Source organism: Orcinus orca, chromosome 6, assembly GCF_937001465.1.
Source record: "Orcinus orca chromosome 6, mOrcOrc1.1, whole genome shotgun sequence".
Taxonomy (NCBI): Eukaryota; Metazoa; Chordata; class Mammalia; order Artiodactyla; family Delphinidae; genus Orcinus; species Orcinus orca.
The window spans coordinates 73,335,215-73,358,677 of NC_064564.1; the positions used below are offsets into that span (position 1 = coordinate 73,335,215).

Genomic DNA, 23,463 nt, shown 5'->3' on the forward strand with positions numbered 1-23,463 from the left:
TGGCTGTGTTGGGTCTTCATTGCTGCACGCGGGCTTTCTCTAGTTGTGGCGAGCAGGGGCTACTCTTTGTTGCGGTGCGCGGGCCTCTCATTATGGTGGCTTCTCTTGTTGTGGAGCACGGGCTCTAGAGTGCGGGGGCTTCAGTAGATGCGGCACGTGGGCTCAGTAGTTGTGGCTCGTGGGCTCTAGAGCACAGGCTCAGTAGTTGTGGCACACGGGCTTAGTTGCTCTGCGGCATGTGGGATCTTCCCAGACCAGGGTTTGAACCCGTGTCCCCTGCATTGGTAGGCGGATTCTTAACCACTGTGCCACCAGGGAAGCCCTGAGATTTAGTTTCTAAAAGAGAGACAGTATGGAATGGTAGGGCAAAATATGGAATTTGGAGTCAGCATGCTTTTGAGCCCTGGTTGTATGACTTTGTAGTTGTGTGATTGTAGGCAGATTGTTAAACCTGTCTGGATTTGTTCCTTCATCTGTAAAATAGGAATAATACTATTTATCCCTAAGATAGTCATGAGGAATTGATATGATTAACTGTGAATATTGATTTTTTTTTTGTGAATATTGATTTTTAAGATGATACTATATAAATGTCATTATTATTATTACCATTATTGTTATTATTTCTTCTCACACTAACCAGTGGTGTTTCAACTATAGTAATCAACTTTCTTTCTAAGGAAAAGTGTATCACCTCCTTGGTAGACATCTAAGTTGAAGGAGAGAAAAAGAGAGAGAGTGGGCAGGTGAGTGAGTGAGTTGATGACTAAATATTGAGGAATGTATAATTTTAAGGGGTAATCAGAGGAAGAAGTATTAGCAAAGGATCTTAAGAAGGAGCAAATGGAGTTTGGGGTACAATCCTACATTGTAAGGCGGGTCTTTTTTCAGGAACGACACAGATTATCCCTAGATAAAATCATTGACATTTTGACCATTTACAGCAAAATTTTGAGGGAGAAAAAACTTACTTCCTGTAAAACTGCTCTGACAATAATGCTATTTCCTCTTAGAGAAGTTATTCTTGGGTTATTTATTTACTAAAAACATCCCATAGTTAATGATGAAGATGGCTTAAATATAATTGAAAGCACATTATCTTAAAATACTAAATTCCCAATGTTTTAATTGTTGTAAGGCAAAATTTCTCTTGTCCTCAGGAGATTATTCTATGTTCTGCTTATAATTTGTTCTTAGCATTGCATTTTGGGTCCTTCTATGGAAATATTTTTTAACATTCATAACATGTCCTCCTGAACTGTTCCTTTTAGAACAAGATGGAGAGAATTAAAAATCTTCATACCAGAGTGCTCTTTGTTCCAACTGACCACACCTTTTAAAGATGTGATTGGTTTATCAGTGCAGTGATTTGGTTGTTAGAATCCTTCAGAGATATTTGCTTGTTAAAATTTACAGCGCCAATTTATTTTAATTTTTCCTTAAAAGTAAATGAGTGAAATATACTTTGGACAAAAAATTGCTTTCTTAATAGGTTTTGCTACTGCCAGAAAATATTGCAACAGCATGTTTCTGCCTGTAGGCAGGTGTGGCTTCTTTTAAGTGTCTGTCTGCATTCAGCTTGTCAGTGAAAATCTGAGTAGTTTGCATGGCTGCTGAAATAAATCAGTAGGTAGTTTGTACATAGACCCTCTCTGTATAATTGCAACTGACAATAGCTCTACCCGCTTTTTGAGAGAATAGTCCTCTGTTTAGGATGATCAGAACTCATTTTATATTCAGTCTTTGGATGAAAATGCAATTGTTTATTTTTGCAGATGTCGTTTGTTAAACATTTCAGTAGTAAAAAAAAAAAAAGTGGGAGAGGGAATCCAATATTATTTCGTGACTAGAAAAGCTAGTATTGTAAATATGTTGAACAAGAGGAGAATTTTGAGTATTTCTAGTATATATTTTCACTTTCCTCTGCTTGGTATTGGTGTTTTAAGGACTTAAGATGAATACAGAGTGAATGAGAGGAAGATGGACTAGACTTCAGGGAGTAAAATTAATTATTTTAACTTACAGTAGAAAGATACCTCATTTTATGCCTTAGGTATCTTTTAATTAGAATTTTATATAGTGAAAAATCAAATATTGGTAACTGAAATGTTTATGTATTTGATGTATATATATATGTATGTCAAGTATTTTAGAACACTAAGGTAATATTTTGCTTATGAATGTTGAGAGCTAATCTCTAATTAGCTACATTAAACCAATGTAGTTTCCTAAAAAGAAGTAAGCGTATAGTAACTTTGGTCTTCTATTTATCCTTAAATGACAATAAAACCAATTTTATTAGGAGAACTCACTTCAAAAGTATTTCTGGTCTATTTATATAACTAGCTCATTTTGTGAAATAATAAAATACATAAAAATAGTAAGACTCAGTAACTTATCCAAATAAGGTATTTCTGAGAGTAATAGACATTCAGACTATTACTTCTTATTACATTAAAAAAGAGTTTGTACGTTTGAAAGTTTTAAGAGACTAGAACTCAGTATTAATATTCTGGATCATGTAATAGTGGTGTCCTATCTATAGTAATTGTGGTATTGTTGATTATAGCAAGAATGCTTTTTGTCGGGGGGGGGGCTGTCCTGAGAGGCTTGCGGGATCTTAGTTCCTTGACCAGGGATTGAACCTGGGCCCTTGGCAGTGAAAGAGCCTAGTCCTAACCACTGGACCGCCAGGGAATTCCCAGCAAGAATGATTTTTAATTCCCTTTTTGAAAAGGAAAGTGGCAATGTCTTCTATTCTTTTTAACTTTTTAACTGCCAGGATAAAAAAACAAAGCAAATTTTTATAGACAATATTAGGAAACATTTGCTTTAATGTCCAAATAATTATGTACTTGATTTAAGAAAGGGACAGTTATTCTTTACTATGAGTTTTTACCTCTGATAAAATTCCTGTTATTTTTACTCTTTTGTTGAAATGAGATAAGAACTTGTTTTGTGTAAATGAGAATTTGCATGTTCATTAAAAGTTTTCTGATATTTATAACATAGTACATTTAAAAATATACGTATTCAGTCAGAAGTTGGAAACAAGCAAACTCTCAAGAGAATAGGTTAAGTAAATGAAAGTATTACTCTGAGAGAATAAAATACAGCCAATGAAAACATGTTTTAAAAGTATATATACTCTTATGAAAAAAATTGATAAGTTATAAAGCAATGCATACATTAAAAAGTGCAAATTTCTATAAATATATATGCTTGAAATGCTGGAAAGTATAGAATCTCTGAGTGATAAGACTTGTCTTTTTCTCTTTATCTGTATTTTTATAAAAATTTCTACAATGTGAATATTTATATATAAGTGCTCATATTGTTTTAAATCTATAAAATTGATCAGTAAAGTTATTTTTCATTTACAAAAGTAATAAATTCTTGTCATAAGAAAATTATACAATATAGTATACCATTGTTAATACACAGTGGGGAAAAAAAGCATTAAAAGGAAAGAACTAGTTGTAAAACCAAATGAGGTGGTAGGAGATGAACAAAATTTACAGACTACTGGACAGAATACAAAAGAGATTTCTACGTGAAGCTTGAACTCTGTTTTTTCCCCTTCCCTGTACATATTTATTGAGTGATAAATTTGATTTCCTAAAGTGTTATATAATATGATAAACCAAAGGCTAGCTATAAGAAATTGAACTCCATCTAGTTAGGATAAACTTTTTCTTGGTTTGTAACCAAAAAAACACTTTTAACATATAAATGTACTTTTAAACGTTTAAAAATAAGGACTTGAGCTTATTCTACAAGACTTTTAATATTTTAGTGTTCTTCTAAGATATATAAAATCTTTACTTCTATTTTAAGTCCTTTTAACCCTTTTATATGAATCCTCTAGCAGCTGAACTAAACACCAAAACCAGAGACATTATTAAAACAAATGAACAGAGCTTCCCTGGTGGCGCAGTGGTTGAGAATCCGCCTGCCGATGCAGAGGACGCGGGTTCGTGCCCCGGTCCGGGAAGATCCCACGTGCAGCGGAGCGGCTGGGCCCTTGAGCCATGGCCGCTGAGCCTGCGCGTCCGGAGCCTGTGCTCAGCAATGGGGGAGGCCACAGCAGTGAGAGGCCCGCGTAACGCAAAAAACAACAACAACAACAAAAAAACAAATGAACAAACAACTATGGACCAATATCCCTCATTGAACATAAACACAAAAATCTTCAGTGAAATATTATCATATTGTATTCACCAATAAGAAGGATAATATACCTCAGACAAATGAGGTTTATCCCAGGAATGCAATGGTGATGGATTGGAATAGTCAGTATTGTTAAGATGTCAATTCTCCCTCAAATTTATTTATAGTTTCAATATAATCCTAATTGCAATCATAGCAGGCTTTTTTAAAAAAAATTTTTTAACATCTTTATTATAGTATAATTGCTTTACAATGGTATGTCAGTTTCTGCTTTATAACAAAGTGAATCAGTTATACATATACATATGTCCCCATATCTCTTCCCTCTTGCATCTCCTTCCCTCCCACCCTTCCTATCCCACCCTTCTAGGTGGTCACAAAGCACTGAGCTGATCTCCCTGTGGTATGAGGCTGCTTCCCACTAGCTATCTATTTTATGTTTCGTAATGTATATATGTCCATGCCACTCTCTCACTTTGTCCCAGCTTACCCTTCTCCCTCCCCGTATCCTCAAGTCCATTCTCTAGTAGGTCCATAGCAGGCTTTTTTTGTTACAATTAAGAAATTGATCCTAAAATGTATACAAAAAAGTAGAGGAACTAGAATAGCCAAAACAATTTTGAAAAAGAACAAATTTGGAGGAGACACAATACTGACTTCAAAACCTTAAAGCTCCAGTAATCAAGACAGGGTGGTACTGAAGAAAGAGTAGACACAGATTAATGTGATGGAATATTGAGTCCAAAATAGACTCACACATACTTAACTTTTGACAAAGATACAAACACAATTCAGTGATGCTAGAACTTGGATGCCCATAGATAATTTATAAATTTATTTATTTATTTACTTATTTTTGGCTGCATTGGGTCTTCGTTGCTGCGCACGGGCTTTCTCTAGTTGCGGTGAGCGGGGGCTACTCTCCTTTGCGGTGCACGGGCTTCAGTAGTTGTGGCTAGTGGGCTCTAGAGCACAGGCTTAGTAGTTGTGGCACACGGGCTTAGTTGCTCTGCGGCATGTGGGATTTTCCTGGACCAGGGATCGAGGCTATCTATGGTCCCTGCATTGGCAGGCGTATTCTTAACCACTGCACCACCAGGAAGTCCCGCCCATAGATAATTTAAAAAGAACCTCCTACCAGTATTTTGCACCATGTACAAAAATGAGCTCAAAATAGATCATAGACTAAATGTAAGGCCTAAAATTACTGAACTTCCAGAAGAAAACGTGGGTAAAAATCATGATTCTTCAAAGACTTCTTAGATTTGACACTAAAAGCATAGTCCGTAAAAGAAAAAATCGAAACATTGTTCTTTGAAATTTAAAAGATTTTATCTTAGAAAAACACTGTTAAGATAATGAAAATAAAAGCACAGATTGGGGGCTTCCCTGGTGGCGCAGTGATTGAGAGTCCACCTGCCGATGCAGGGGACACGGGTTAGTGCCCTGGTCCGGGAAGATCCCACATGCCATGGAGCGGCTGGGCCCGTGAGCCATGGAGCGGCTGGGCCCGTGAGCCATGGCTGCTGAGCCTGCGCGTATATATTTGCAAAGTATGTATCAGTAAAGGCCAGGTATCTAGAATATATACAGAACCTCACATCAAAATAATGAGAAAACAAACAAAACAATACAATTAAAAGAAAAAAAAACGGCAAAAGATTTGAACAGACACTTCACTAAAGAAAATACATGATAGCGTGTAAGTGCATGAAAAGATATTCAACATTATCAGTTATTAAGGAGATGCAAATTAAAAGCATAAATAGCTAACTCTATCCACCTATTCAAATGGCTAAAATAAAAAAAATATTTACAATTTCAAGCACTGGAAAGGATGTGGAAAAACTGGATCTTCATGCATGGCTAGTGGAAATGCAAAATGGTATAGCCACTTTGAAAAATTGTTAGTTTCTTAGAAAGTTAAGCATAAAATTATCATACAACCCAACAATACCATTCTTAGATAGTAAATCAAGAGAAATAAAAACATTTCCACACAGAAATTTGTATGTAAATATTCATTAGCACCCCAAACTAGAAGCAACTCAAAATGTCCTTGAAGGGCTTCCCTGGTGGCGCAGTGGTTGAGAGTCCGCCTGCCGATACAGGGGACACGGGTTCGTGCCCCGGACCGGGAAGATCCCACATATCATGGAGCGGCTGGGCCCGTGAGCCATGGCCGCTGAGCCTGCGTGTCAGGAGCCTGTGCTCCGCAACCGGAGAGGCCACAGCAGTGAGAGGCCCGCGTACCGCAAAAAAAAAAAAAAAAAAAAAGTCCTTCAAATGGTGAATGAATAAACATTATAGCACATCTATGCAATGGAATACCATTCACCAATAAAAAGGAATGAGCTCCTCAAATAGTTATATACTTGATCATTTCATTTATATGACATTCTGGAAAAGGCAACACTATAGGAGCAGACTGAAACTTAGTGTTGTCTGGGGGTTGACAACAAAGGGGCATGAGGGAACTTTTTAGAAGGATGGAAATGTTCTATATTTTGTCAGATTCACGGAACTATACACCTAAATTGGGTGAATTTTACTCTATATGTATTATACCTCAAAACTGACTTAAGCTGTCAACCTTTTTTAAAAAAAAATTTAATTAATGTAGAAAGAATGATAGAGTTAGCATTTAAAATGATTGATTCAGACAGAGAACCTTGAATGGATGCTAAAACCATGAAGCGAAATGTTATTGTGGACCAGCATATTGACATGACCCCTATACATTATTGCTAATCTTTGTAATTTGAAGAGATCTGGACAGTTACTACCTTAACCAAGTGATCAGTCAAATTTCTCATCACTGACTAGGTGAGAACTGGACATCTTTTGCCTCCTGACTTGGAGTAATATGGAGTACATAGCAGCAGCACAAATGAACTATTCTTGTCAAAAAAATCTTAAACCTGGGTCTAATCAAGCCTTTAAACCTAACTTCCACCCTGCAGAACTATAGGACATAAAGCAATGACTTAAATTACACCAAGAGAAAACAATCTTACAAATACAGAATGTGGAATATTCTCAAAGACAACTTGCCTGGTATTTTCAAAAACATCAGTGTACATGTATAACTGATTCACTTTGCTGTATACCTGAAATTAACACAACATTGTAAATAAACAATACTCCAATAAAAATTTTTTTAAAAATAATTGAAAAAAAATCAGTGTAATAGAGGGTAAAAGAGGAAAACCCTTCTAGATCAAAAGAGAGATAACAAACTGAACTTGAATACTGATTTGGGGGGGCAGGGGAGCAGTTGAGGACATTTCAGTGTAGACGGGCTACATTCAATGATATTAGAGAATTATTTTTCATTTTTCTGAGGTGTGGTAATGGTATTGTGGTTAAGTAGGAGAAGGTCTATTTCCAGGATATGTATGATTGACAGGTGAATTGTCTCGATGTTTGCAACTTATTTTAAGTGTACACACACATAAAATGTTAACAGTTGTCTCTAGATAGTGTATATGGCTATGCGTTAGTATTATTGTTTTAACTTTTTTCTGCATGTTTGAATTTTTCGTAATAGAGGTGAATGTTTTTAGAACTCATTTGGGAGAAAGTATTTATTGAAGATGGCCTTATGATTTGCAGTGCATTTCTATAGATCTTATGAATATCAGGCCTCTGTATCTACTTTGCACACCCGAAAATAACTTTTTTACTACATTGTGTTTGGCATGCTGTAACACCGGCCTACTTTGAGAACTAGGGTAGAAAACAGCTCTGTGAAATACTTTGAATTATAAGGATTTTTTTTTTTTTTTTTTTTTGCGGTACTTGGGCCTCTCACTGTTGTGGCCTCTCCCGTCGCGGAGCACAGGCTCCAGACGCGCAGGCTCAGCGGCCATGGCTCACGGGCCCAGCAGCTCTGTGGCATGTGGGATCTTCCCGGACTGGGGCACGAACCCGCGTCCCCTGCATCGGCAGGCAGACTCTCAACCACTGCGCCACCAGGGGAGTCCTGTAAGGATGTTTTTGAGAGCATTGTTTACTGTATTATATGGTGTCCTTTTTGGGAAAATGAAACTTTGGATTTCAATGACAAGAATAGTTGTGCTGCTTCTGAGAAACTGGATTTTTGGCATGTTACAAACATTGAATCAGGTAGGTGAGCAGAGCTCATGTTTTTTTGACTGCTAGAAAACTCACATCTCACTTGTGGCCGATTTCTAGCAAGTGCACTTCCCAGCTGTACTCCTGACTGCTTTGTAATTTTCGCTACCAACTCTCATTATTCCCTCAATCTGACTCCCTCATCTATTTTTGGTTGTATTTATTTTATAAGATACTTTATGCCCAACAATGTTCTAGCCATATTAAAAGGATTTAAAATAATACAGTTTATGATTTGAAAGTCACAACCTAAAATACAGATTTTCACATTATTAGTCATATAATATCTTACTCCTAAATTCAGAGATCCTTTATCCTCTAACCAAATTTAGAATAAAGGAGTGTTACTAGAAAATTTAAAAATATATACTTTTAAATATAGTTAAAATATAAAATTCCTATTTTCTGAAATAACACTGTTGTAGTTATATTGGCAGCAAATACCTTATTTTGGTGTAAGGCAGGGGAGAGAACACGGCCATTCCATTCCATTCCATGGAAATTAAGCTGCCATTAGAATTGGCATTTTTCTTGAGAATTTGATTTTTTTTTCCATTAATGAAGGGAAGTAAAATATGCCATTGTTTTACCTTTAGCATTTCTGAAAGAATTTTGATGTACGGAAAATCCTAATGAAAGATTATATTAGTTGCTCTTGAATGTTATTCAGATTCTTGCCCCCCAACATAGTAGTGCCTTCCTTCTGTTAAATGATACTTTATATTTTATAAAATATTTTTCAGCATCAGCATATTGATACAGATGTTATATTTACAATTTGCTCTTGCTGCCTTCTTGGGGTTGTAGTCCTCACCCAGTTTTCTTTTGGGGATTGCTGTGTATTTTACCACTGATGCATTGTGGGATAACAACATTTAACAGGGATAACAGCACTTACTATAAAATGTGTTGTATGAATTAATAATGGCTTAGACAGTTTTTAAGACTATGTGTATGTGAAGTAGGAGTGTCTTCTGATACATCTTAAGTCTATTCTAATTTTTAAAAGAAGTATTCATTGATAAAGAAGGTTTTCTTTTTTTAGCTAAGATTCTTAAGTCCAGTGGAATCTTCCACTGATGATTTTTTTCCTTTAGATATCTGGATAGTAGCTTGTTAAACTAAATGATCTTTAAAGGCTTTTGTACTTATAAAACTAAGTTTTGATTTTATATTTGAACATGCTTAAATCTTAACCTTAAATAACCTATTATCTTCTACCATGAGGGACATGCTAAAATTAACTGCCAAAACAGGGTTAGTTGTAAACATAGGTGTAAGGTAAGATTGCCATCTCCTTTGCTCCAGGCAGAGTGATTCCTAGAACTAGGATTTCGCTTTCTTTGCTCAGTTGTCTGGAATTCACTTTTTCTAGTTTGCCAAAAGACAGTAAAGCAAGGTACACTGTTTTCTTTCTGCAATTATTTTTAAGTGAAAGTACTGTTCATTCTCATTCATTCATTTCTTTTCTCATTCATTTCTTAACACATGAAAATCAAGTTTAATTTTGTAGTAGTGCCTGCTGGTCATGTGGATGCTGTACAACGTCTCCATTTATACTGCTTCACACATCACATACAGGGCAAGTTCCCACAAAGACCTGTTTTGTTCTACTCTCGATCCACCCTAAAGAAACCAGTTTCCAAACTATGCACAGCTTTGTAAATCAAGATGAAATGGTCGGAAATTGGAACAGAAACAAGCAAGAAACCAAATAATCCTTCCTAGTTAACAAGTAGCGTGTGTTGTATACAATAAAATTGCAGGTAACAAAATGGTGTGCATTCTAAGAACATTCTAATTTGAAAGTTTATATCACATTCATATTATAATCATAGATCAAGTCATTAGTTTGTTTCTATTATTGTTAGAGTTAGGAAGATATAAGTAATGCTTTCGGTAAGATATTCTAGGCAACAGAGGGCAGTGAGAATCAAAGATGAAATGTGAACCTTAGTTCTGGATATTTCTTAGCAAGCCCTGTATGCAATAACTAAGTGCCAAGGTTGATAAGAAGAGGAGTTTGGTGTTAGGCACAGACTTCCTTCTTTCTGGCAACAGTCAGTGGACCACAGAAAAGAGGGAATATAGTGGCATGCAGAATTTATCTTCCCAGGGACTCTCCTTCTAGGTCAGGAAGAAAAGAATCCCCACACACAATTCATAAGTAATAGAATATGTTTTTCACCACAGCGTTAAATTCACACATAATGTATTCACAGCTTAATTTATGGTTTTTGAAAATACCCTTGAAATATCTCTTTGAATAAACGTTTTGTCATTATCTTACCTTCTTGTTTAGAACTTTAAAGAATATCAAATGCTGTTTAGAAGTTTTGTTTTCTTTCAGATGATTTCTAAATATTGTGATTTTAACTCAGTATCAAATAACCTTCCAAAGAATCTGCATCTTTTGGGATGCTTTTTTTTTCTCCTTTTGAGAATTAAAAAAGCAAACAAAGGAAGCGAACTTAAAATGTCCTTTCTTCATTATTCCAACAATAGGCAAAGACCAGGCTTCCACAACCAAAGTAAGTTAGAGAATTCCCAGAGTACTTAGTGAAAATATATAGTCTAGGTCCTGAGTCAAATAAATGTGTTATAAAATATAAAGCTGTTGTGAGAACACATGACACATTTAAAAATTTTCCTTCCTCATTTCGCAACACATTTTGAGACTAATATTATAATAAAAATGTTTATTTTCTTCATAAAGCCCCTTTTCTACCACAGTCACATGCACATATTTATTTTCTGTTTTGAAGAAACCAGGTTAGCAAGGTAACTTTTCTAAGACATCTTTACATGAGAATACAAAAGGTTTAAATTGAATAATTAAATACCTTCTTGCTTCCAGCTGCTTCTCCCTGGCTCTCCTTTCTCAAGTTTCTTAGTCTCTGCTGTCCCCTGCAGACTGACAATTCAGGACTGTCTAATTTCTCAGTTTAATTTCTCATTTCTCAGTGGTAAGATTTGAACTGTCAAAACAGTAGTCTTAAAATATGAATTAGACTTTCTTTTTTATTACTACCTTTTTCTGAGATATAACGTAATACAGTAAAATGCATATATCTTAACTATACAGTTTGAGTTGTAAAATAAATATGCATCAGAATCAATGGGGATGTGCTTAAAATACTCCTTCCAGGAAATTAAAAAGCTCCCTAGATGATTCTGAGCTACAGCCAGTTAAGGATCTTTGCCTTTGTAAAGAGCCAAATTGATAATGTACATAGAAATACATAGTATACCATAAAATGTTAACCCAGGTTGAAGTTAGGTTGCTATTTAAAAAAACACTTAGGCCTTCCCTAGTGGCGCAGTGGTTAAGAATCCGCCTGCCAATGCAGGGTACATGGGTTTGAGCCTTGGTCTGGGAAGATCCCACATGCCATGAAGCAGCTAAGCCCGCGTGCCACAACTACTGAGGCTGTGCTCTAGAGCCCGCGAGCTGCAACTACTGAGCCCACGTGCCACAGCTGCTGAAGCCCACACGCCTAAAGCCCGTGCTCTGCAACAAGAGTAGCCACCGCAATGAGAAGCCCGTGCACCACAACAAGGAGTAGCCCCCACTTACTGCAACTAGAGAAAGGTCGCGTAGCAACAAAGATCCAACGCAGCCAAAAGTAAATAAATTTATAAAAATAAATAATTAAAATTAAAAAAACCTTAAATTTCTCATGTACCTTTTGGGGTTTGTAATGCTGGCTCACAAGTGAAATTCTCAATTTGTTTTTCTGTTTCTTTTTAAGAAAATTAATGCAAAACTTCATGATGGAGTATGTCAGCGTTGTAAAGAAGTTCTTGAGTGGCGTGTAAAATACAGCAAGTACAAACCCTTATCAAAGCCTAAAAAATGGTAAGTTAAGTTTCTTAATTACCTCACCAGTACTATCAGTATCATAGTATATGACTTCATTCCCTGATTTTCAAAATCATGTCCAGATAAATATTAAGGTGAATAGAGAAAAAATTTCCATTCCCTGCAGAATAGAATTTCATACATGCTGAATCCTAGCTTGTGAAGGCAAATAGATTGAAAGGGTGGATTCACCATTCCCCTCTCCCCATTCTCCCCTAAATAAATAATGCACCATTTTTATAGCATCTTGTTCATAAAATGAGACTAGGCTTAAGGCAGAGAAGGGAAAGTTTGTTTTGCAAAATTCTATCTCCCACTGATGAGATAATAATGTTTACTATTTAATTTACTAAATTAAATAATATTTTTTACCAAAGGGGGTCTTAAAGGGGGTCTTAAAAAGGGTCTGACCTTTTAATTTGACCCATGAAGATTACTGAAATGCCTTAGATTGAGTATCATAAATAAATCACTAGATTGATAATTTATAATTTCATTCCTTTGAAGTTTTGGGTCTACATGAAGAGACACTGGACTTTGTTTCTCACCTCTCTGTCCTTTACCCTTCCTCTGTAATTTTGGCATTCTGTTTTATCAGCTTTATGTACATCCTGGTGCAGCTCCCTTACATCCTTTGGCTCAGCTGAGTAAGGGCCATATTGGAGGGTAGTTGCTGCCTAAAAGAGAAAACTGATTATTTTACCTATAAAAATTAGCATTAATATGTACAATATTATTTTTACAATTATGAGTTTTAATTTGGTAGTCTATATAGTAGCTATTTAGAATACATTTGTTCATTGTTGCTTTATTTTACTTTTAGCTATTCAGTAGTAGCAACTTCCTTAAATGTATTCCCTCTCCCTTTTGGGGAGGAAATTTTAATTAAAGTTTGGAAGTCAGTCTAAATAATAAATATGGGGCTTCCCTGGTGGCACAGTGGTTGAGAGTCTGCCTGCCGATGCAGGGGACGCGGGTTCGTGCCCTGGTCCGGGAAGATCCCACATGCCGTGGAGCTGCTGGGCCCGTGAGCCATGGCCGCTGAGCCTGCGCGTCTGGAGCCTGTGCTCCACAATGGGAGAGGCCACGGCAGTGAGAGGCCCGCGTACCACAAAAAAAAAAAAAAAAAAAGTAATAATAATAAATAAATATGATATAACCTTTGCTGTTTATTTCTATTGAAAAATTATGTCAGCTTTTTTGTGGATCTGTAACTCAAGCTATGGGGTAATTTGTTTATTTGAGAATTTTAATAGCTTTGAATGTTTGGGCATTTTAGTTTGCTTAAGATGCTTTTTTTTTTTTTTTTTTTTTTTTTTGCGGTACGCGGGCCTCTCCCTGCTGTGGCCTCTCCCGTTGTGGAGCACAGGCTCCGGGCGCGGAGGCCTAGCAGCCATGGCTCATGGGCCCAGCCACTCCGCGGCATGTGGGATCTTCCCGGACTGGGGCACGAACCTGTGTCCCCTGCATCGGCAGGCGGACTCTCAACCACTGCGCCACCAGGGAAGCCCAAGATGCTTCTTTTTAATGCTGAAAGGTTAAAAACCTCAAGTAAAGATAGACTAACTTCAGCTTTTTATTTCTGTATTGCTTTTTCAGAGCAAATTTTTAGTATTTATTACAGGTACAGCTGACCCCCTTTTAAATAGCTATACAAGTTTCTGTCTCCTGTCTTCCAGTCTTTTCTTTGTATTCTCTAGCATTTCCTCCCCAAAGAAAACACTTATAAAGAAAATTTTAAAGTTTTATGCTCATTGGCCCAAATTAGCAGTAGGGAAATTTGGCAACTGTTTGTACTGTTCAGTGCTGGATTTCCATGAATGGATTAACTCTGTTTCCTACCACAGAAATTAGATGCTGATTCACTATAAACTGTGTAGTTTTAGTTAATAGGCGTAATACAAGATTTGTAGTTTTTTGAATATTTTCAACAGGTCTTTCTTTTTATAAAGGTATTTTGAGATTTCATCACCAGTCTCCATTTTTCTCTTGGTAGTGCTAGTTCCTAAAAGAATTTTTATAGGTAGTAAGTATTTATGTAGCTGTAGAGTTTTAGTAGATTCATGATATAACAAAGGAAATAATTTAAAAACATTTGTGCCTTATCCATTATCTGCAATTTAATCTCTTATCTTTAATTTGTGCTGCATCCTTTATGTTTATCTTCATTGAATGTGCCAGTATATAAAAGATCATATCAATTATTATACATTTTCAGATGCTGTGATTTGCTAGAGAATTTCTTTTTTTTAAAAAGTTTTTATTGAATTTGTTACAATATTGCTTCTGCTTTATGTTTTGGTTTTTTGGCCCCAAAGCATGTGGGATCTTAGCTCCCCAACCAGGGATCAAACCCACACCCCCCACATTGGAAGGCAAAGTCTTAACCACTGGACCGCCAGGGAAGTCCCATGCCATAGAATTTCTGAACTTAGTTATTTTAGACAGCTCTTGAATTTTTATTCTTTTTGTGTATTACTTATGGCCTTAATATTTTTATGGCTCCAGAAGAACTTGTATACTGTAATTCCTAGAAGAACAGATATTTTATTCAGATAGAAAGACTCCGTTAAAAACAAAAGGAAACAGTAACAAATCTTATGTTTAGTTCCAGAAAACTTATAACACAACAACCTAAGAATGGTTGAATGTGGACACATGGACCCAAAGGTCAGTAACTCTGTCCTGTCTTGGAGACATTGAAGTCCTTGGAGTCAGGGAAGCTCATGGTGATGTTGCCAATAGCCGGTAGTATGTGACTCAGAGGTCTTCGAAATGAGAGCTAGAAGAGGACCTCAGGAGCTGCTGTTCTATATCACCCTGAAGCAGATGAGGTTAGCCATAGAATAGCTCCCACTGAATGCAAAATGAAGGAAATATATTATACAAATACCGAAGTACAGGTAACAAGACGTTAAAGCCTAAAGGAAGATCTCTAGTAATAAAGAAGCCCAAGCTAATACAAAAATGATAGCTTATGAGAGACTAAGAAACTGCTAGTTAAAACAAGTCTGAACACGTTATTTAGGAGGTCACTTGCCTGGCCTAGAATATCATGAATTTCAGGCTATGTTAGAATTTTAGATTACATTAGGCATTTTAGAAAGCCTAGCTTTCAAACTCCAAACCAAGATTGAGTGTTATAGAAAGCATAAATCACCTATGTACACTTTGCTGTCTCTGCATATCAAAACTTGACCAATGCTGTAAGGTTTTTAAATCCATTGATGAACAGTGCTTAAAGTAGCGTAGCTTGTTTTGAAATTTTAAATGTTTTGTTCAAGCTAATCACTTATAAATAAATTTGTCCTTTGTTAGGATTTGTATAAGAAGTTTACTTTGACACTAGATGTGTCTTTTGTGTAAAGATTCATTTTCCAGCACCCTGAATGTTACTTTTGGTTAAAACGCTGAGCATTGTTTCATTTGTCTGTCTCATGCCACAAATTATGTAACCAAATGATATACATAAAGAAAAGTTCAGCAGAACATAAAATGGAGGAGGAAGTACTGTTTATAAGTGACATTTCTTTTGGAATGAGATAATATTCTGAATATTGGGAAAATTAATGCCTTTTCTCCCATTTGTTTGGCGTGTGAATCACCAAAAACCACGCACATCTAGCAAATTTCCATTGTCCATGGGATCTGATACCAAACAGTTAGATCCAAGAAACAGAGGTTGACATCTAAACTCTTCAAACTTCTTCATTCAACCATGGGAAGCAAAAATTGTACGGTGTTTGTAAGTGGCAGAAAATATTTTCATGTTTCTCTTTTTCCTTCAGTAAGGTGATGTGCTACAGGATTTTTATGTTTATATTTTTATATGTTCTTTATTACAATTTCTTCCAATAACTGAAAACAACCGTGGACCATTCCCAGAGACTTTTAAGAAAAGAATAGATGTCCTAACTTTAGCTGAAAGAGGGAAGAGTTGAAAACTATTTTTGCTAGAGAGGGATGGGATGATGGCTGTGAGGGGAAGGGGATAAAATGCATGTCACGTATTAGTGATGTGTGAACAATGAGATACTGATATGATACTACCCTTTGATATGATCAGATAATTTAAATGTCATTGAGTATGCAAAGCTGTAGGTCTTTATAGAAATAAAATGAAAGGCTCATAAACATAATGCTTAGTTTTTTACAGCTTCTCATCTCTGTAAAAGTGCTAAGATGAGCTGCCATCCTTATTTTCCACTGTCACTTAATCAGAGGTCAGCGTAGTTGTACCAGGATTTCCCCATCATTTTGGCTCGTGTTTTTTTATTTGAAGGCGAGAAATCGCTACTCCCTGGTGGAGGGCTGTTGTGGTGCTATGACAGACATCTCCCTTGACCCCTGAATGGTATAATCATTATTAAGATTACTGCTAGATGTAGAATTGTGGTTCAGGACGAGTCTAAATCTTTTTGTATAAAACCTCATTTTTCAAGGGGAATTACCTGGTGGTCCAGTGGTTAGGACTCTGCACTTTCAGCGCTTTCACTGTGAAGGGTGGGGTTCGGTCCCTGGTTGGGGAACTAAGATCCCTGCAAGTCACGCAGCGAGGCCAAAAAAAACCCCAAAAACCCCTCATTTTTCAAGTGCCTTGTTTTTTGTTTTTTTTTTTTTAACATCTTTATTGGAGTATAATTGCTTTACAATGGTGTGTTAGTTTCTGTCAAGTGTCTTGTTTTTACTTTTGAGGGAAAAAAAAAAAACCCAAAGATAAATTAAAACCATTCATTACCATTCCTGGTCAATCACAAGCCATTCATGAACACTGTAAATAATTTTAGGTGTGGAGCTGAAAATTATTGGAAAAGCAAGAAATCTTAAAAATATAAACTGATTTGTATAACTCTTAAAAGAAGAAAGGAATCTTGATATTTTTCACTTAAAACTCATTTATAGACATTTATATTATTTTCTGGGTACTAGAAATACAGATGGTTAAAAGACTGTCCCCTTCCTCAAGCAATGTAAGGAAATGAGATGGGCTCTTTTCTTTCTTTCTTTCTTTTTTTATTCTGGGCTCAGAGGGATTAAATGTCTTACCAAGATAAGAAAGTAAAGCAAATGGAGTTAAGATTCAGATGCAAATTGTCTTATTGCAAAGCTCTGTTTTTCCACTTTCCCACAGTGATTTCTGTGTTTTATTATTCATTCAAAAAGTCCTTTTTCCCTCTTCACCTGAGCCTAATACTATATTAATTTTTATAAGTCACCTATCTTGTTTATGGAAGTTTCCTACTGCTGAGTAGTATATATAGTCCTGCTTTTTTTTTTTTTTTTTTTTTGAAATGCCTGTATCTAGACAAATTTTACTTTTAGGTCCTGAAATGCCTAAGGCATAGAAACTTCATATGCCTTGTGTTTCAGGTAACCAAGCAACCTTTTTCTCCTGTCAATTTTGAAATGTGGTAGGCAAATACCCACATATCTGTTAGAGTCTCTAGCCTGTTTGTTTTCTCTTCCTACCCATTAAAAAGAAATCACCAATAATATAGTGTTAGCTCATGTTTAACATAACCATTAGAAGAGAAAGGAGAAGCTAGTATAAAATAGCAACAGACCACAAACAGATTAGAGTCTGGGAGGGGAGGATTTTGCCTCCCAGGGGATATTTGGCAGTGTCTGGAGACTTTTTGATTGTCATGACTAGAGAATTTGGGAGGGATGCTACTGGTATCTAGGAGGTAGAGGCCCAGGTGTAGGCTAAACATCCCACAGCGCCCAGGACAGCCCTTACAACGAAGCTATAGCCGCCTGACCTGGCCGTAGTGTCGTGGTTGAGGAACCGTGTTGCATACAAAATAGGTGGATACCCACAGGGTCAAGCCACTGAAATGTCATACGTATTTGGTTCAGTGGTTTTCAAACTTTGCAGCTGTAGAGTTTTTGAATAAAACAAAAGGTTACCCAGGAGTCCACTGAATGCTACAGACCAAAATGGAGCTGCCCTGAATGGAGAGAAGACCTTAAATGCCAAAGGAAGAATGTTGATTGAAAGTCGATTTCATCCGAAACATATTTCAAGTGAAGAGGAGAAGAACTGGCGTACCATACCTTGGAACCACATTGCTCTAGGGATGTCTGGCCAGTTTCATGACTTGTGGGTGCTTTATGCCTAAAACAATGTTTGCTTTTCATTAAACAAAGTCACTCCCCCTGGTCCTCACATCCAGGTATTCACTTCTTTTTTAATTTATTTATTTATTTTTGGCTGCGTTGGGTCTTCATTGCTGCGCACGGGCTTTATCTAGTTGCGGCAAGCGGGGGCTACTCTCAGTTGCGGTGTGCGGGCTTCTCATTGCAGTGACTTTTCTTGTCGCAGAGCATGGACTCCAGGCACGCGGGCTTCAGTAGTTGTGATCCGTGTGCTCAGTAGTTGTGGCCTACGGGCTCTAGAGCGCAGGCTCAGTAGTTGTGGAGCATGGGCTTAGTTGCTCTGCAGCACATGGGATCTTCCTGGACCAGGGATCGAACCCATGTCTCCTGCATTGGCAGGCAGATTCTTAACCACTGCGCCACCAGGGAAGTCCCCAGGTATTGCACTTCTTACTTGACAATTTTAAAACGTATTGCCTCTTAATTTTTATCTCCACTGACTGCCCTGGTACAACCCTTATCTCTTCACACGTCATTGCATTAAATAAATAAATTCTCCCCTATCTCATCTCTACTCCCTTGGCTCAGATGAATAAAATAGTGTTTTTAAAAAGGCTTATTTCACATGAATGTTTCAAGTGCACTTGTGGGGAAGAGTTGGGTCTCCAGCAGCAGGCAGCTAAGTGGAACTTTGTCCCCCCAGAAGTTTTGCTTTTGTATGTTTACTGTAGTGTGCTGGGGGAATGGGTGGGGGTGGTCTTCTAAACTGTGGGAGAAAACAAAACGTAGTACTATTGGGGAGAAAGTGAGGTGTTGCTCAACAGGTCATGCTACCCTATTGCTTACCTCTCTAACCAGATGTTTGCTCCATCTTTACTAAAAGCTTTTTTTTTTTTAATTAGCCAAACTAAATCCTTAAAGATAATCTTTTATAGACCAACTGTGTTCTTTTTTTAAGTTGTCTATCTATCTATCTATCTATCTATTTTTGTTGTGGTGGTGAAAAACACATAACATAAAATTTGCCATCTCAGCCATTTAAAAGTGTACAGTTCGGTAGTGTTATGTATAATCACATGTGCAGTAGATCTCCAGAGCTTTTTCATCTTGCAAGTTTGAAGCTGTATAACCCATTTAACAACAACTCCCCTCTTCTTCTTTCCTTAGTTCTTGGTAAACACCATTCTACTTTCTGTTGTTTTGAATTTGACTACTTTAAATACCTTATATAAATGCAATCATACAGTGTATGTCTTTTTTTTTTACTTTCATTTCACTTAGCATGATGTCTTCAAGGATCATTTGTGCTGCAGCATGTGACAGAATTTCCTTCCATTTTAAACCTGAATAATAATTGTGTGTGTGTGTGTGTGTGTGTGTGTATGTATCACATTTTGTTTATCCACTCATCCATTGATGGACCTTTAGGTGGCTCCCACCTCTTGGCTATTTTGAATACTGCTATGAACATTGTTGGGCAGATATCTCTTCGAGACTCTGTTTTCAGTGCTTTGCATGTATACGCAGAAGAGGGATTGGTGGATCATATGGTAGTTCTGTTTTCATGAGGCTTCTCCATACTTTTTTCTATAGTGATCACACTATTTTATAATCCTATCAGTGGTGCACAAGGGTTCAAATTTCTCTACATACTTGCCAAAATATGTTAACTCCCTTTTTTTTTAAAGGGAAGAAGTATTGTACTCTTAAAATTCTGCCTAATAAAGAGTACCACTGCCCTCACTTTTCAAAGAAAGCAAATTAATGCACAGAAAGCACCAGGTATATCCACCAGCTAATGGTTAAATCATGATAGTACCTTGCACTCATTCCTTGGTGCTGAATTATTTTATTTGTCCATGAGTTGGCATTCATTACTTGTATTTGTTCATTGCTCAAACACTGTAACGTGAATCTCCTTGAACGAGTTATAATCACATTTTAGATAGATAGATTCTATTCATAACTATCCGAGGTGTACTTGCTTTCAGTGCTTAGGAACTGAGCATACTACTTACTTCACTGTGAGATACCTGAAAAATAATGTTTGCAATATGCCGTGACCAGTCCAAATTGAGCCCTTATTCCTCCATATAATCTGAGTTTATAGCGTCTGAGTGAAGACCCATTGTTTAGGTGGCTAATTCTACAATCCACATGTTTTGAACATTTTGACTTGCCTCCCTTTTGATGTATTGTAAAACTGAGCACATTTATCAGCTCTTTGCATTCTAGAAGCACAGCTTCTGTTATTAAAATACACCTTTGAGGGGTCCCTGAGCCATTATGGGCCTAAAGCTATATTGCATGCATGGGAAAGATAAACAGATTCAAGTGAAAAGGAAAAATAAATGGATTTTTAAATAAATTATTAGAGAAAGAATTTTTCCTTTTTTAAATTTGAAGAAAATATTTATGTCAGGACATCTGAAAATTAAATGCTTTGTTTATTGTAGACTCTTCTAATAGAAAAATTGTCTCAGTGCTAATAAACATTGGTGCTTAACGAAATTAATTGGGATGGAAATGCAAAAGCTTTATATTTTATAAATATTATATTTCATAGCCAGAGAAGGCTGTTGACTTGGTGATATTTTATATAGTGAAATGGCTACAGATTAACGAACAAAGTTGAATTCCTTAAAAACTGGTAAAAATTGGGGACTTCCCTGGCCGTCCAGTGGTTAAGACTTGGCCTTCCAATGCAGGGGGTGCAGGTTGGATCCCTGGTCTGGGAGCTAGGATCCCACATGCCTCTCGGCCAAAAAACCAAAACATAAAATGGAAGCAATATTGTAACAAATTCAATGAAGACTTTAAAAATGGTCCACATCAACCCATGATGCTCGCACCATCCACTACTCTGATCCCCTCATCAAGGTGAATGACACCATTCAAATTGATTTGGAGACTGGCAAGATTACTGATTTCTTCAAATTTGACACTGGTAACCTGTGAATTGTGGCTGGAGGTGCTAACCTGGGAAGAATTGGTATGATCACTCACCAGGAGAGACATCCTGGTTCTTTTGATGTAGTTTATGTGAAAGATGCCAACGGCAATAGCTTTGCCACCCGGCTCTCCAACATTTTCGTTATTGGCAAAGGCAACAAACCATGGATCTCTGTTCCTTGTGGAAAGGGTATCCGCCTTACCATTGCTGAGGAGAGAGACAAGAGACTGGCAGCCAAACAGAGCAGTGGATAAAATGATCTCTAAGTGACGTGATTGGGAAATTCTTTGTACTTATAGATAATACTACATACTTAATAGCCTCTTTAGTGTTAAAAAAAAAAAAATGGTCCACATCAAAAAAAATCTTAAAAAAAAAACCTGGTAAAAATTGGATGCTTAATTTATGGGTTTATTGCCTGACAACTGGCTTTTATTCCCTTCCTTCCTTCCTGTTTTTCTATTTTTCTTTCTTTCTATTTTTCTTTCTTTCGCTGGCACCATGTATTATATATATTGTATATACCTGTATATAGCATATATATATTATTGTGGTAAATAAAGACTGGCTTTCTATACATTCTTTTATTTTTACCATTTAAAATAAACATAGCAGTTGGATTGTTTATCTGGTTTATAGATTTTTAGGCTCTTTCTAATCTTAGCTCTCAAACCCCATCATTTTTATTATTAACTTAGGGTATTAGACTGGGTGGAAATAGAAGGTGAAGTTTATACCAGTTGTGTTCATTACATTTTACAAATTTTATTGGCTTGGCAAAAAGGGTTGGAATTTATTTTTTATTTTTTATTTTGCGGTACGCGGGCCTCTCACTGTTGTGGCCTCTCCCGTTGCAGAGCGCAGGCTCAGCGGCCATGGCGCACGAGCCCAGCCACTCCGCGGCATGTGGGATCTTCCCGGACCGGGGCACGAACCCGTGTCCCCTGCATCAGCAGGCGGACTCTCAACCACTGCACCACCAGGGAAGCACAAAGGGTTGGAATTTTTAAGTGGTGAATTAAGTTTTACACCAGGTCTAGGCAACATCCCGATCAATTTCATTGAAATAAATACATTATTAAATATCACGTTTCCAGACCAGTGAAAAATTGATTACTTACTGTTGCAAAGAATGTAATAAATTAGGAAGAAAAATTGTTCTAAAATAAAATAGGAGAAAAGGATATTTAATGATTAAACCTTCATTGTCAGTCAGGTCCTCTCTCTAGATGTGTGTGTACCTATATGCAGTTTATTTGGAAATTCAAGTAAGTTTGTGATGGCAGAGGTGATTGGGATGAAGATAGTTTAACAGTGTATGCTATCTGTCAGAATCCAAGCAGAATTAAAAGATAGTAAAGACTCAACTGTAGTTTGACTCTTTCTTTTCCTTCCCCCTCCTGCCTTCATACCCCATCAACCTGGGAAAGGTGTACTGTAAATAGCTGGGGAAACCCCTGCAGTTGAGTGCCTTTTTCCGTTCAGACAGCATGACTTCCATGAATAGGAACTGCGAGTGGCATTGCAGAGACTATGTCTTAGATCAGTAAAGTACTTTTAGTACTCTGGGATGCAGAAATAGCTTTGTTATTATAGAACCTTCTCCTTTACTGGTATTTTAGAAATCCAGTTTTACTTTTTTGTTTGTTTTTTTGCGGTACGCGGGCCTCTCACTGCTGTGGCCTCTCCCGTTGCGGAGCACAGGCTCCGGACGCACAGGTCCGGGGCCATGGCTTACGGGCCCAGCTGCTCCACGGCATGTGGGATCTTCCCAGACCGGGGCACGAACCCGTGTCCCCTGCATCGGCAGGCAGACTCTCAACCACTGCGCCACCAGGGAAGCCCCCAATTTTACTTTTACTGTTTGGGCACTGAAATGATGTATTCTTTCTGATTTGGATCTTAATTGTAAAAGGTAGAAGCCAGAAAGCTAAGAAGTCCCTTAAAAGTAGAAATTATATTCTGTTGGTGAGACTTGGGAGAATTTATTGCTGGAATTCTTCAGAGAATTATCAGGAACTTGATACTGTTTGAGGAATCATGGTAAAAGGAAAGGAAAAGATCTCAAATACTTAGAGCTGGCCTAAGATCACGTAAAGCTAGATTTCACTTTAACCCTAGTACTATACGTTTTTCCATTTTTCTGATAGTGTCTTAAGCAAGTAGATAATTAAGATATTTGTACTGAACTTTGCATGTCTTCAAAGCTTTGTTATATATATTGGCTTCTAGTAAGAACCCT

At 37.0% G+C, this 23,463-nt stretch overlaps 1 protein-coding gene across 1 annotated transcript in view; it reads left to right on the plus strand.

The window, feature by feature from the left end:
* Positions 1-23,463, plus strand: part of C6H9orf85 (chromosome 6 C9orf85 homolog) — a 64,706-nt gene that overhangs the window by 16,649 nt on the left and 24,594 nt on the right. Inside the window, exon 2 of the mRNA XM_004276389.3 lies at positions 12,060-12,166. Within this exon, the coding sequence (XP_004276437.1) occupies positions 12,060-12,166 (107 nt within the window). The remainder of the gene's footprint in view (positions 1-12,059; positions 12,167-23,463) is intronic.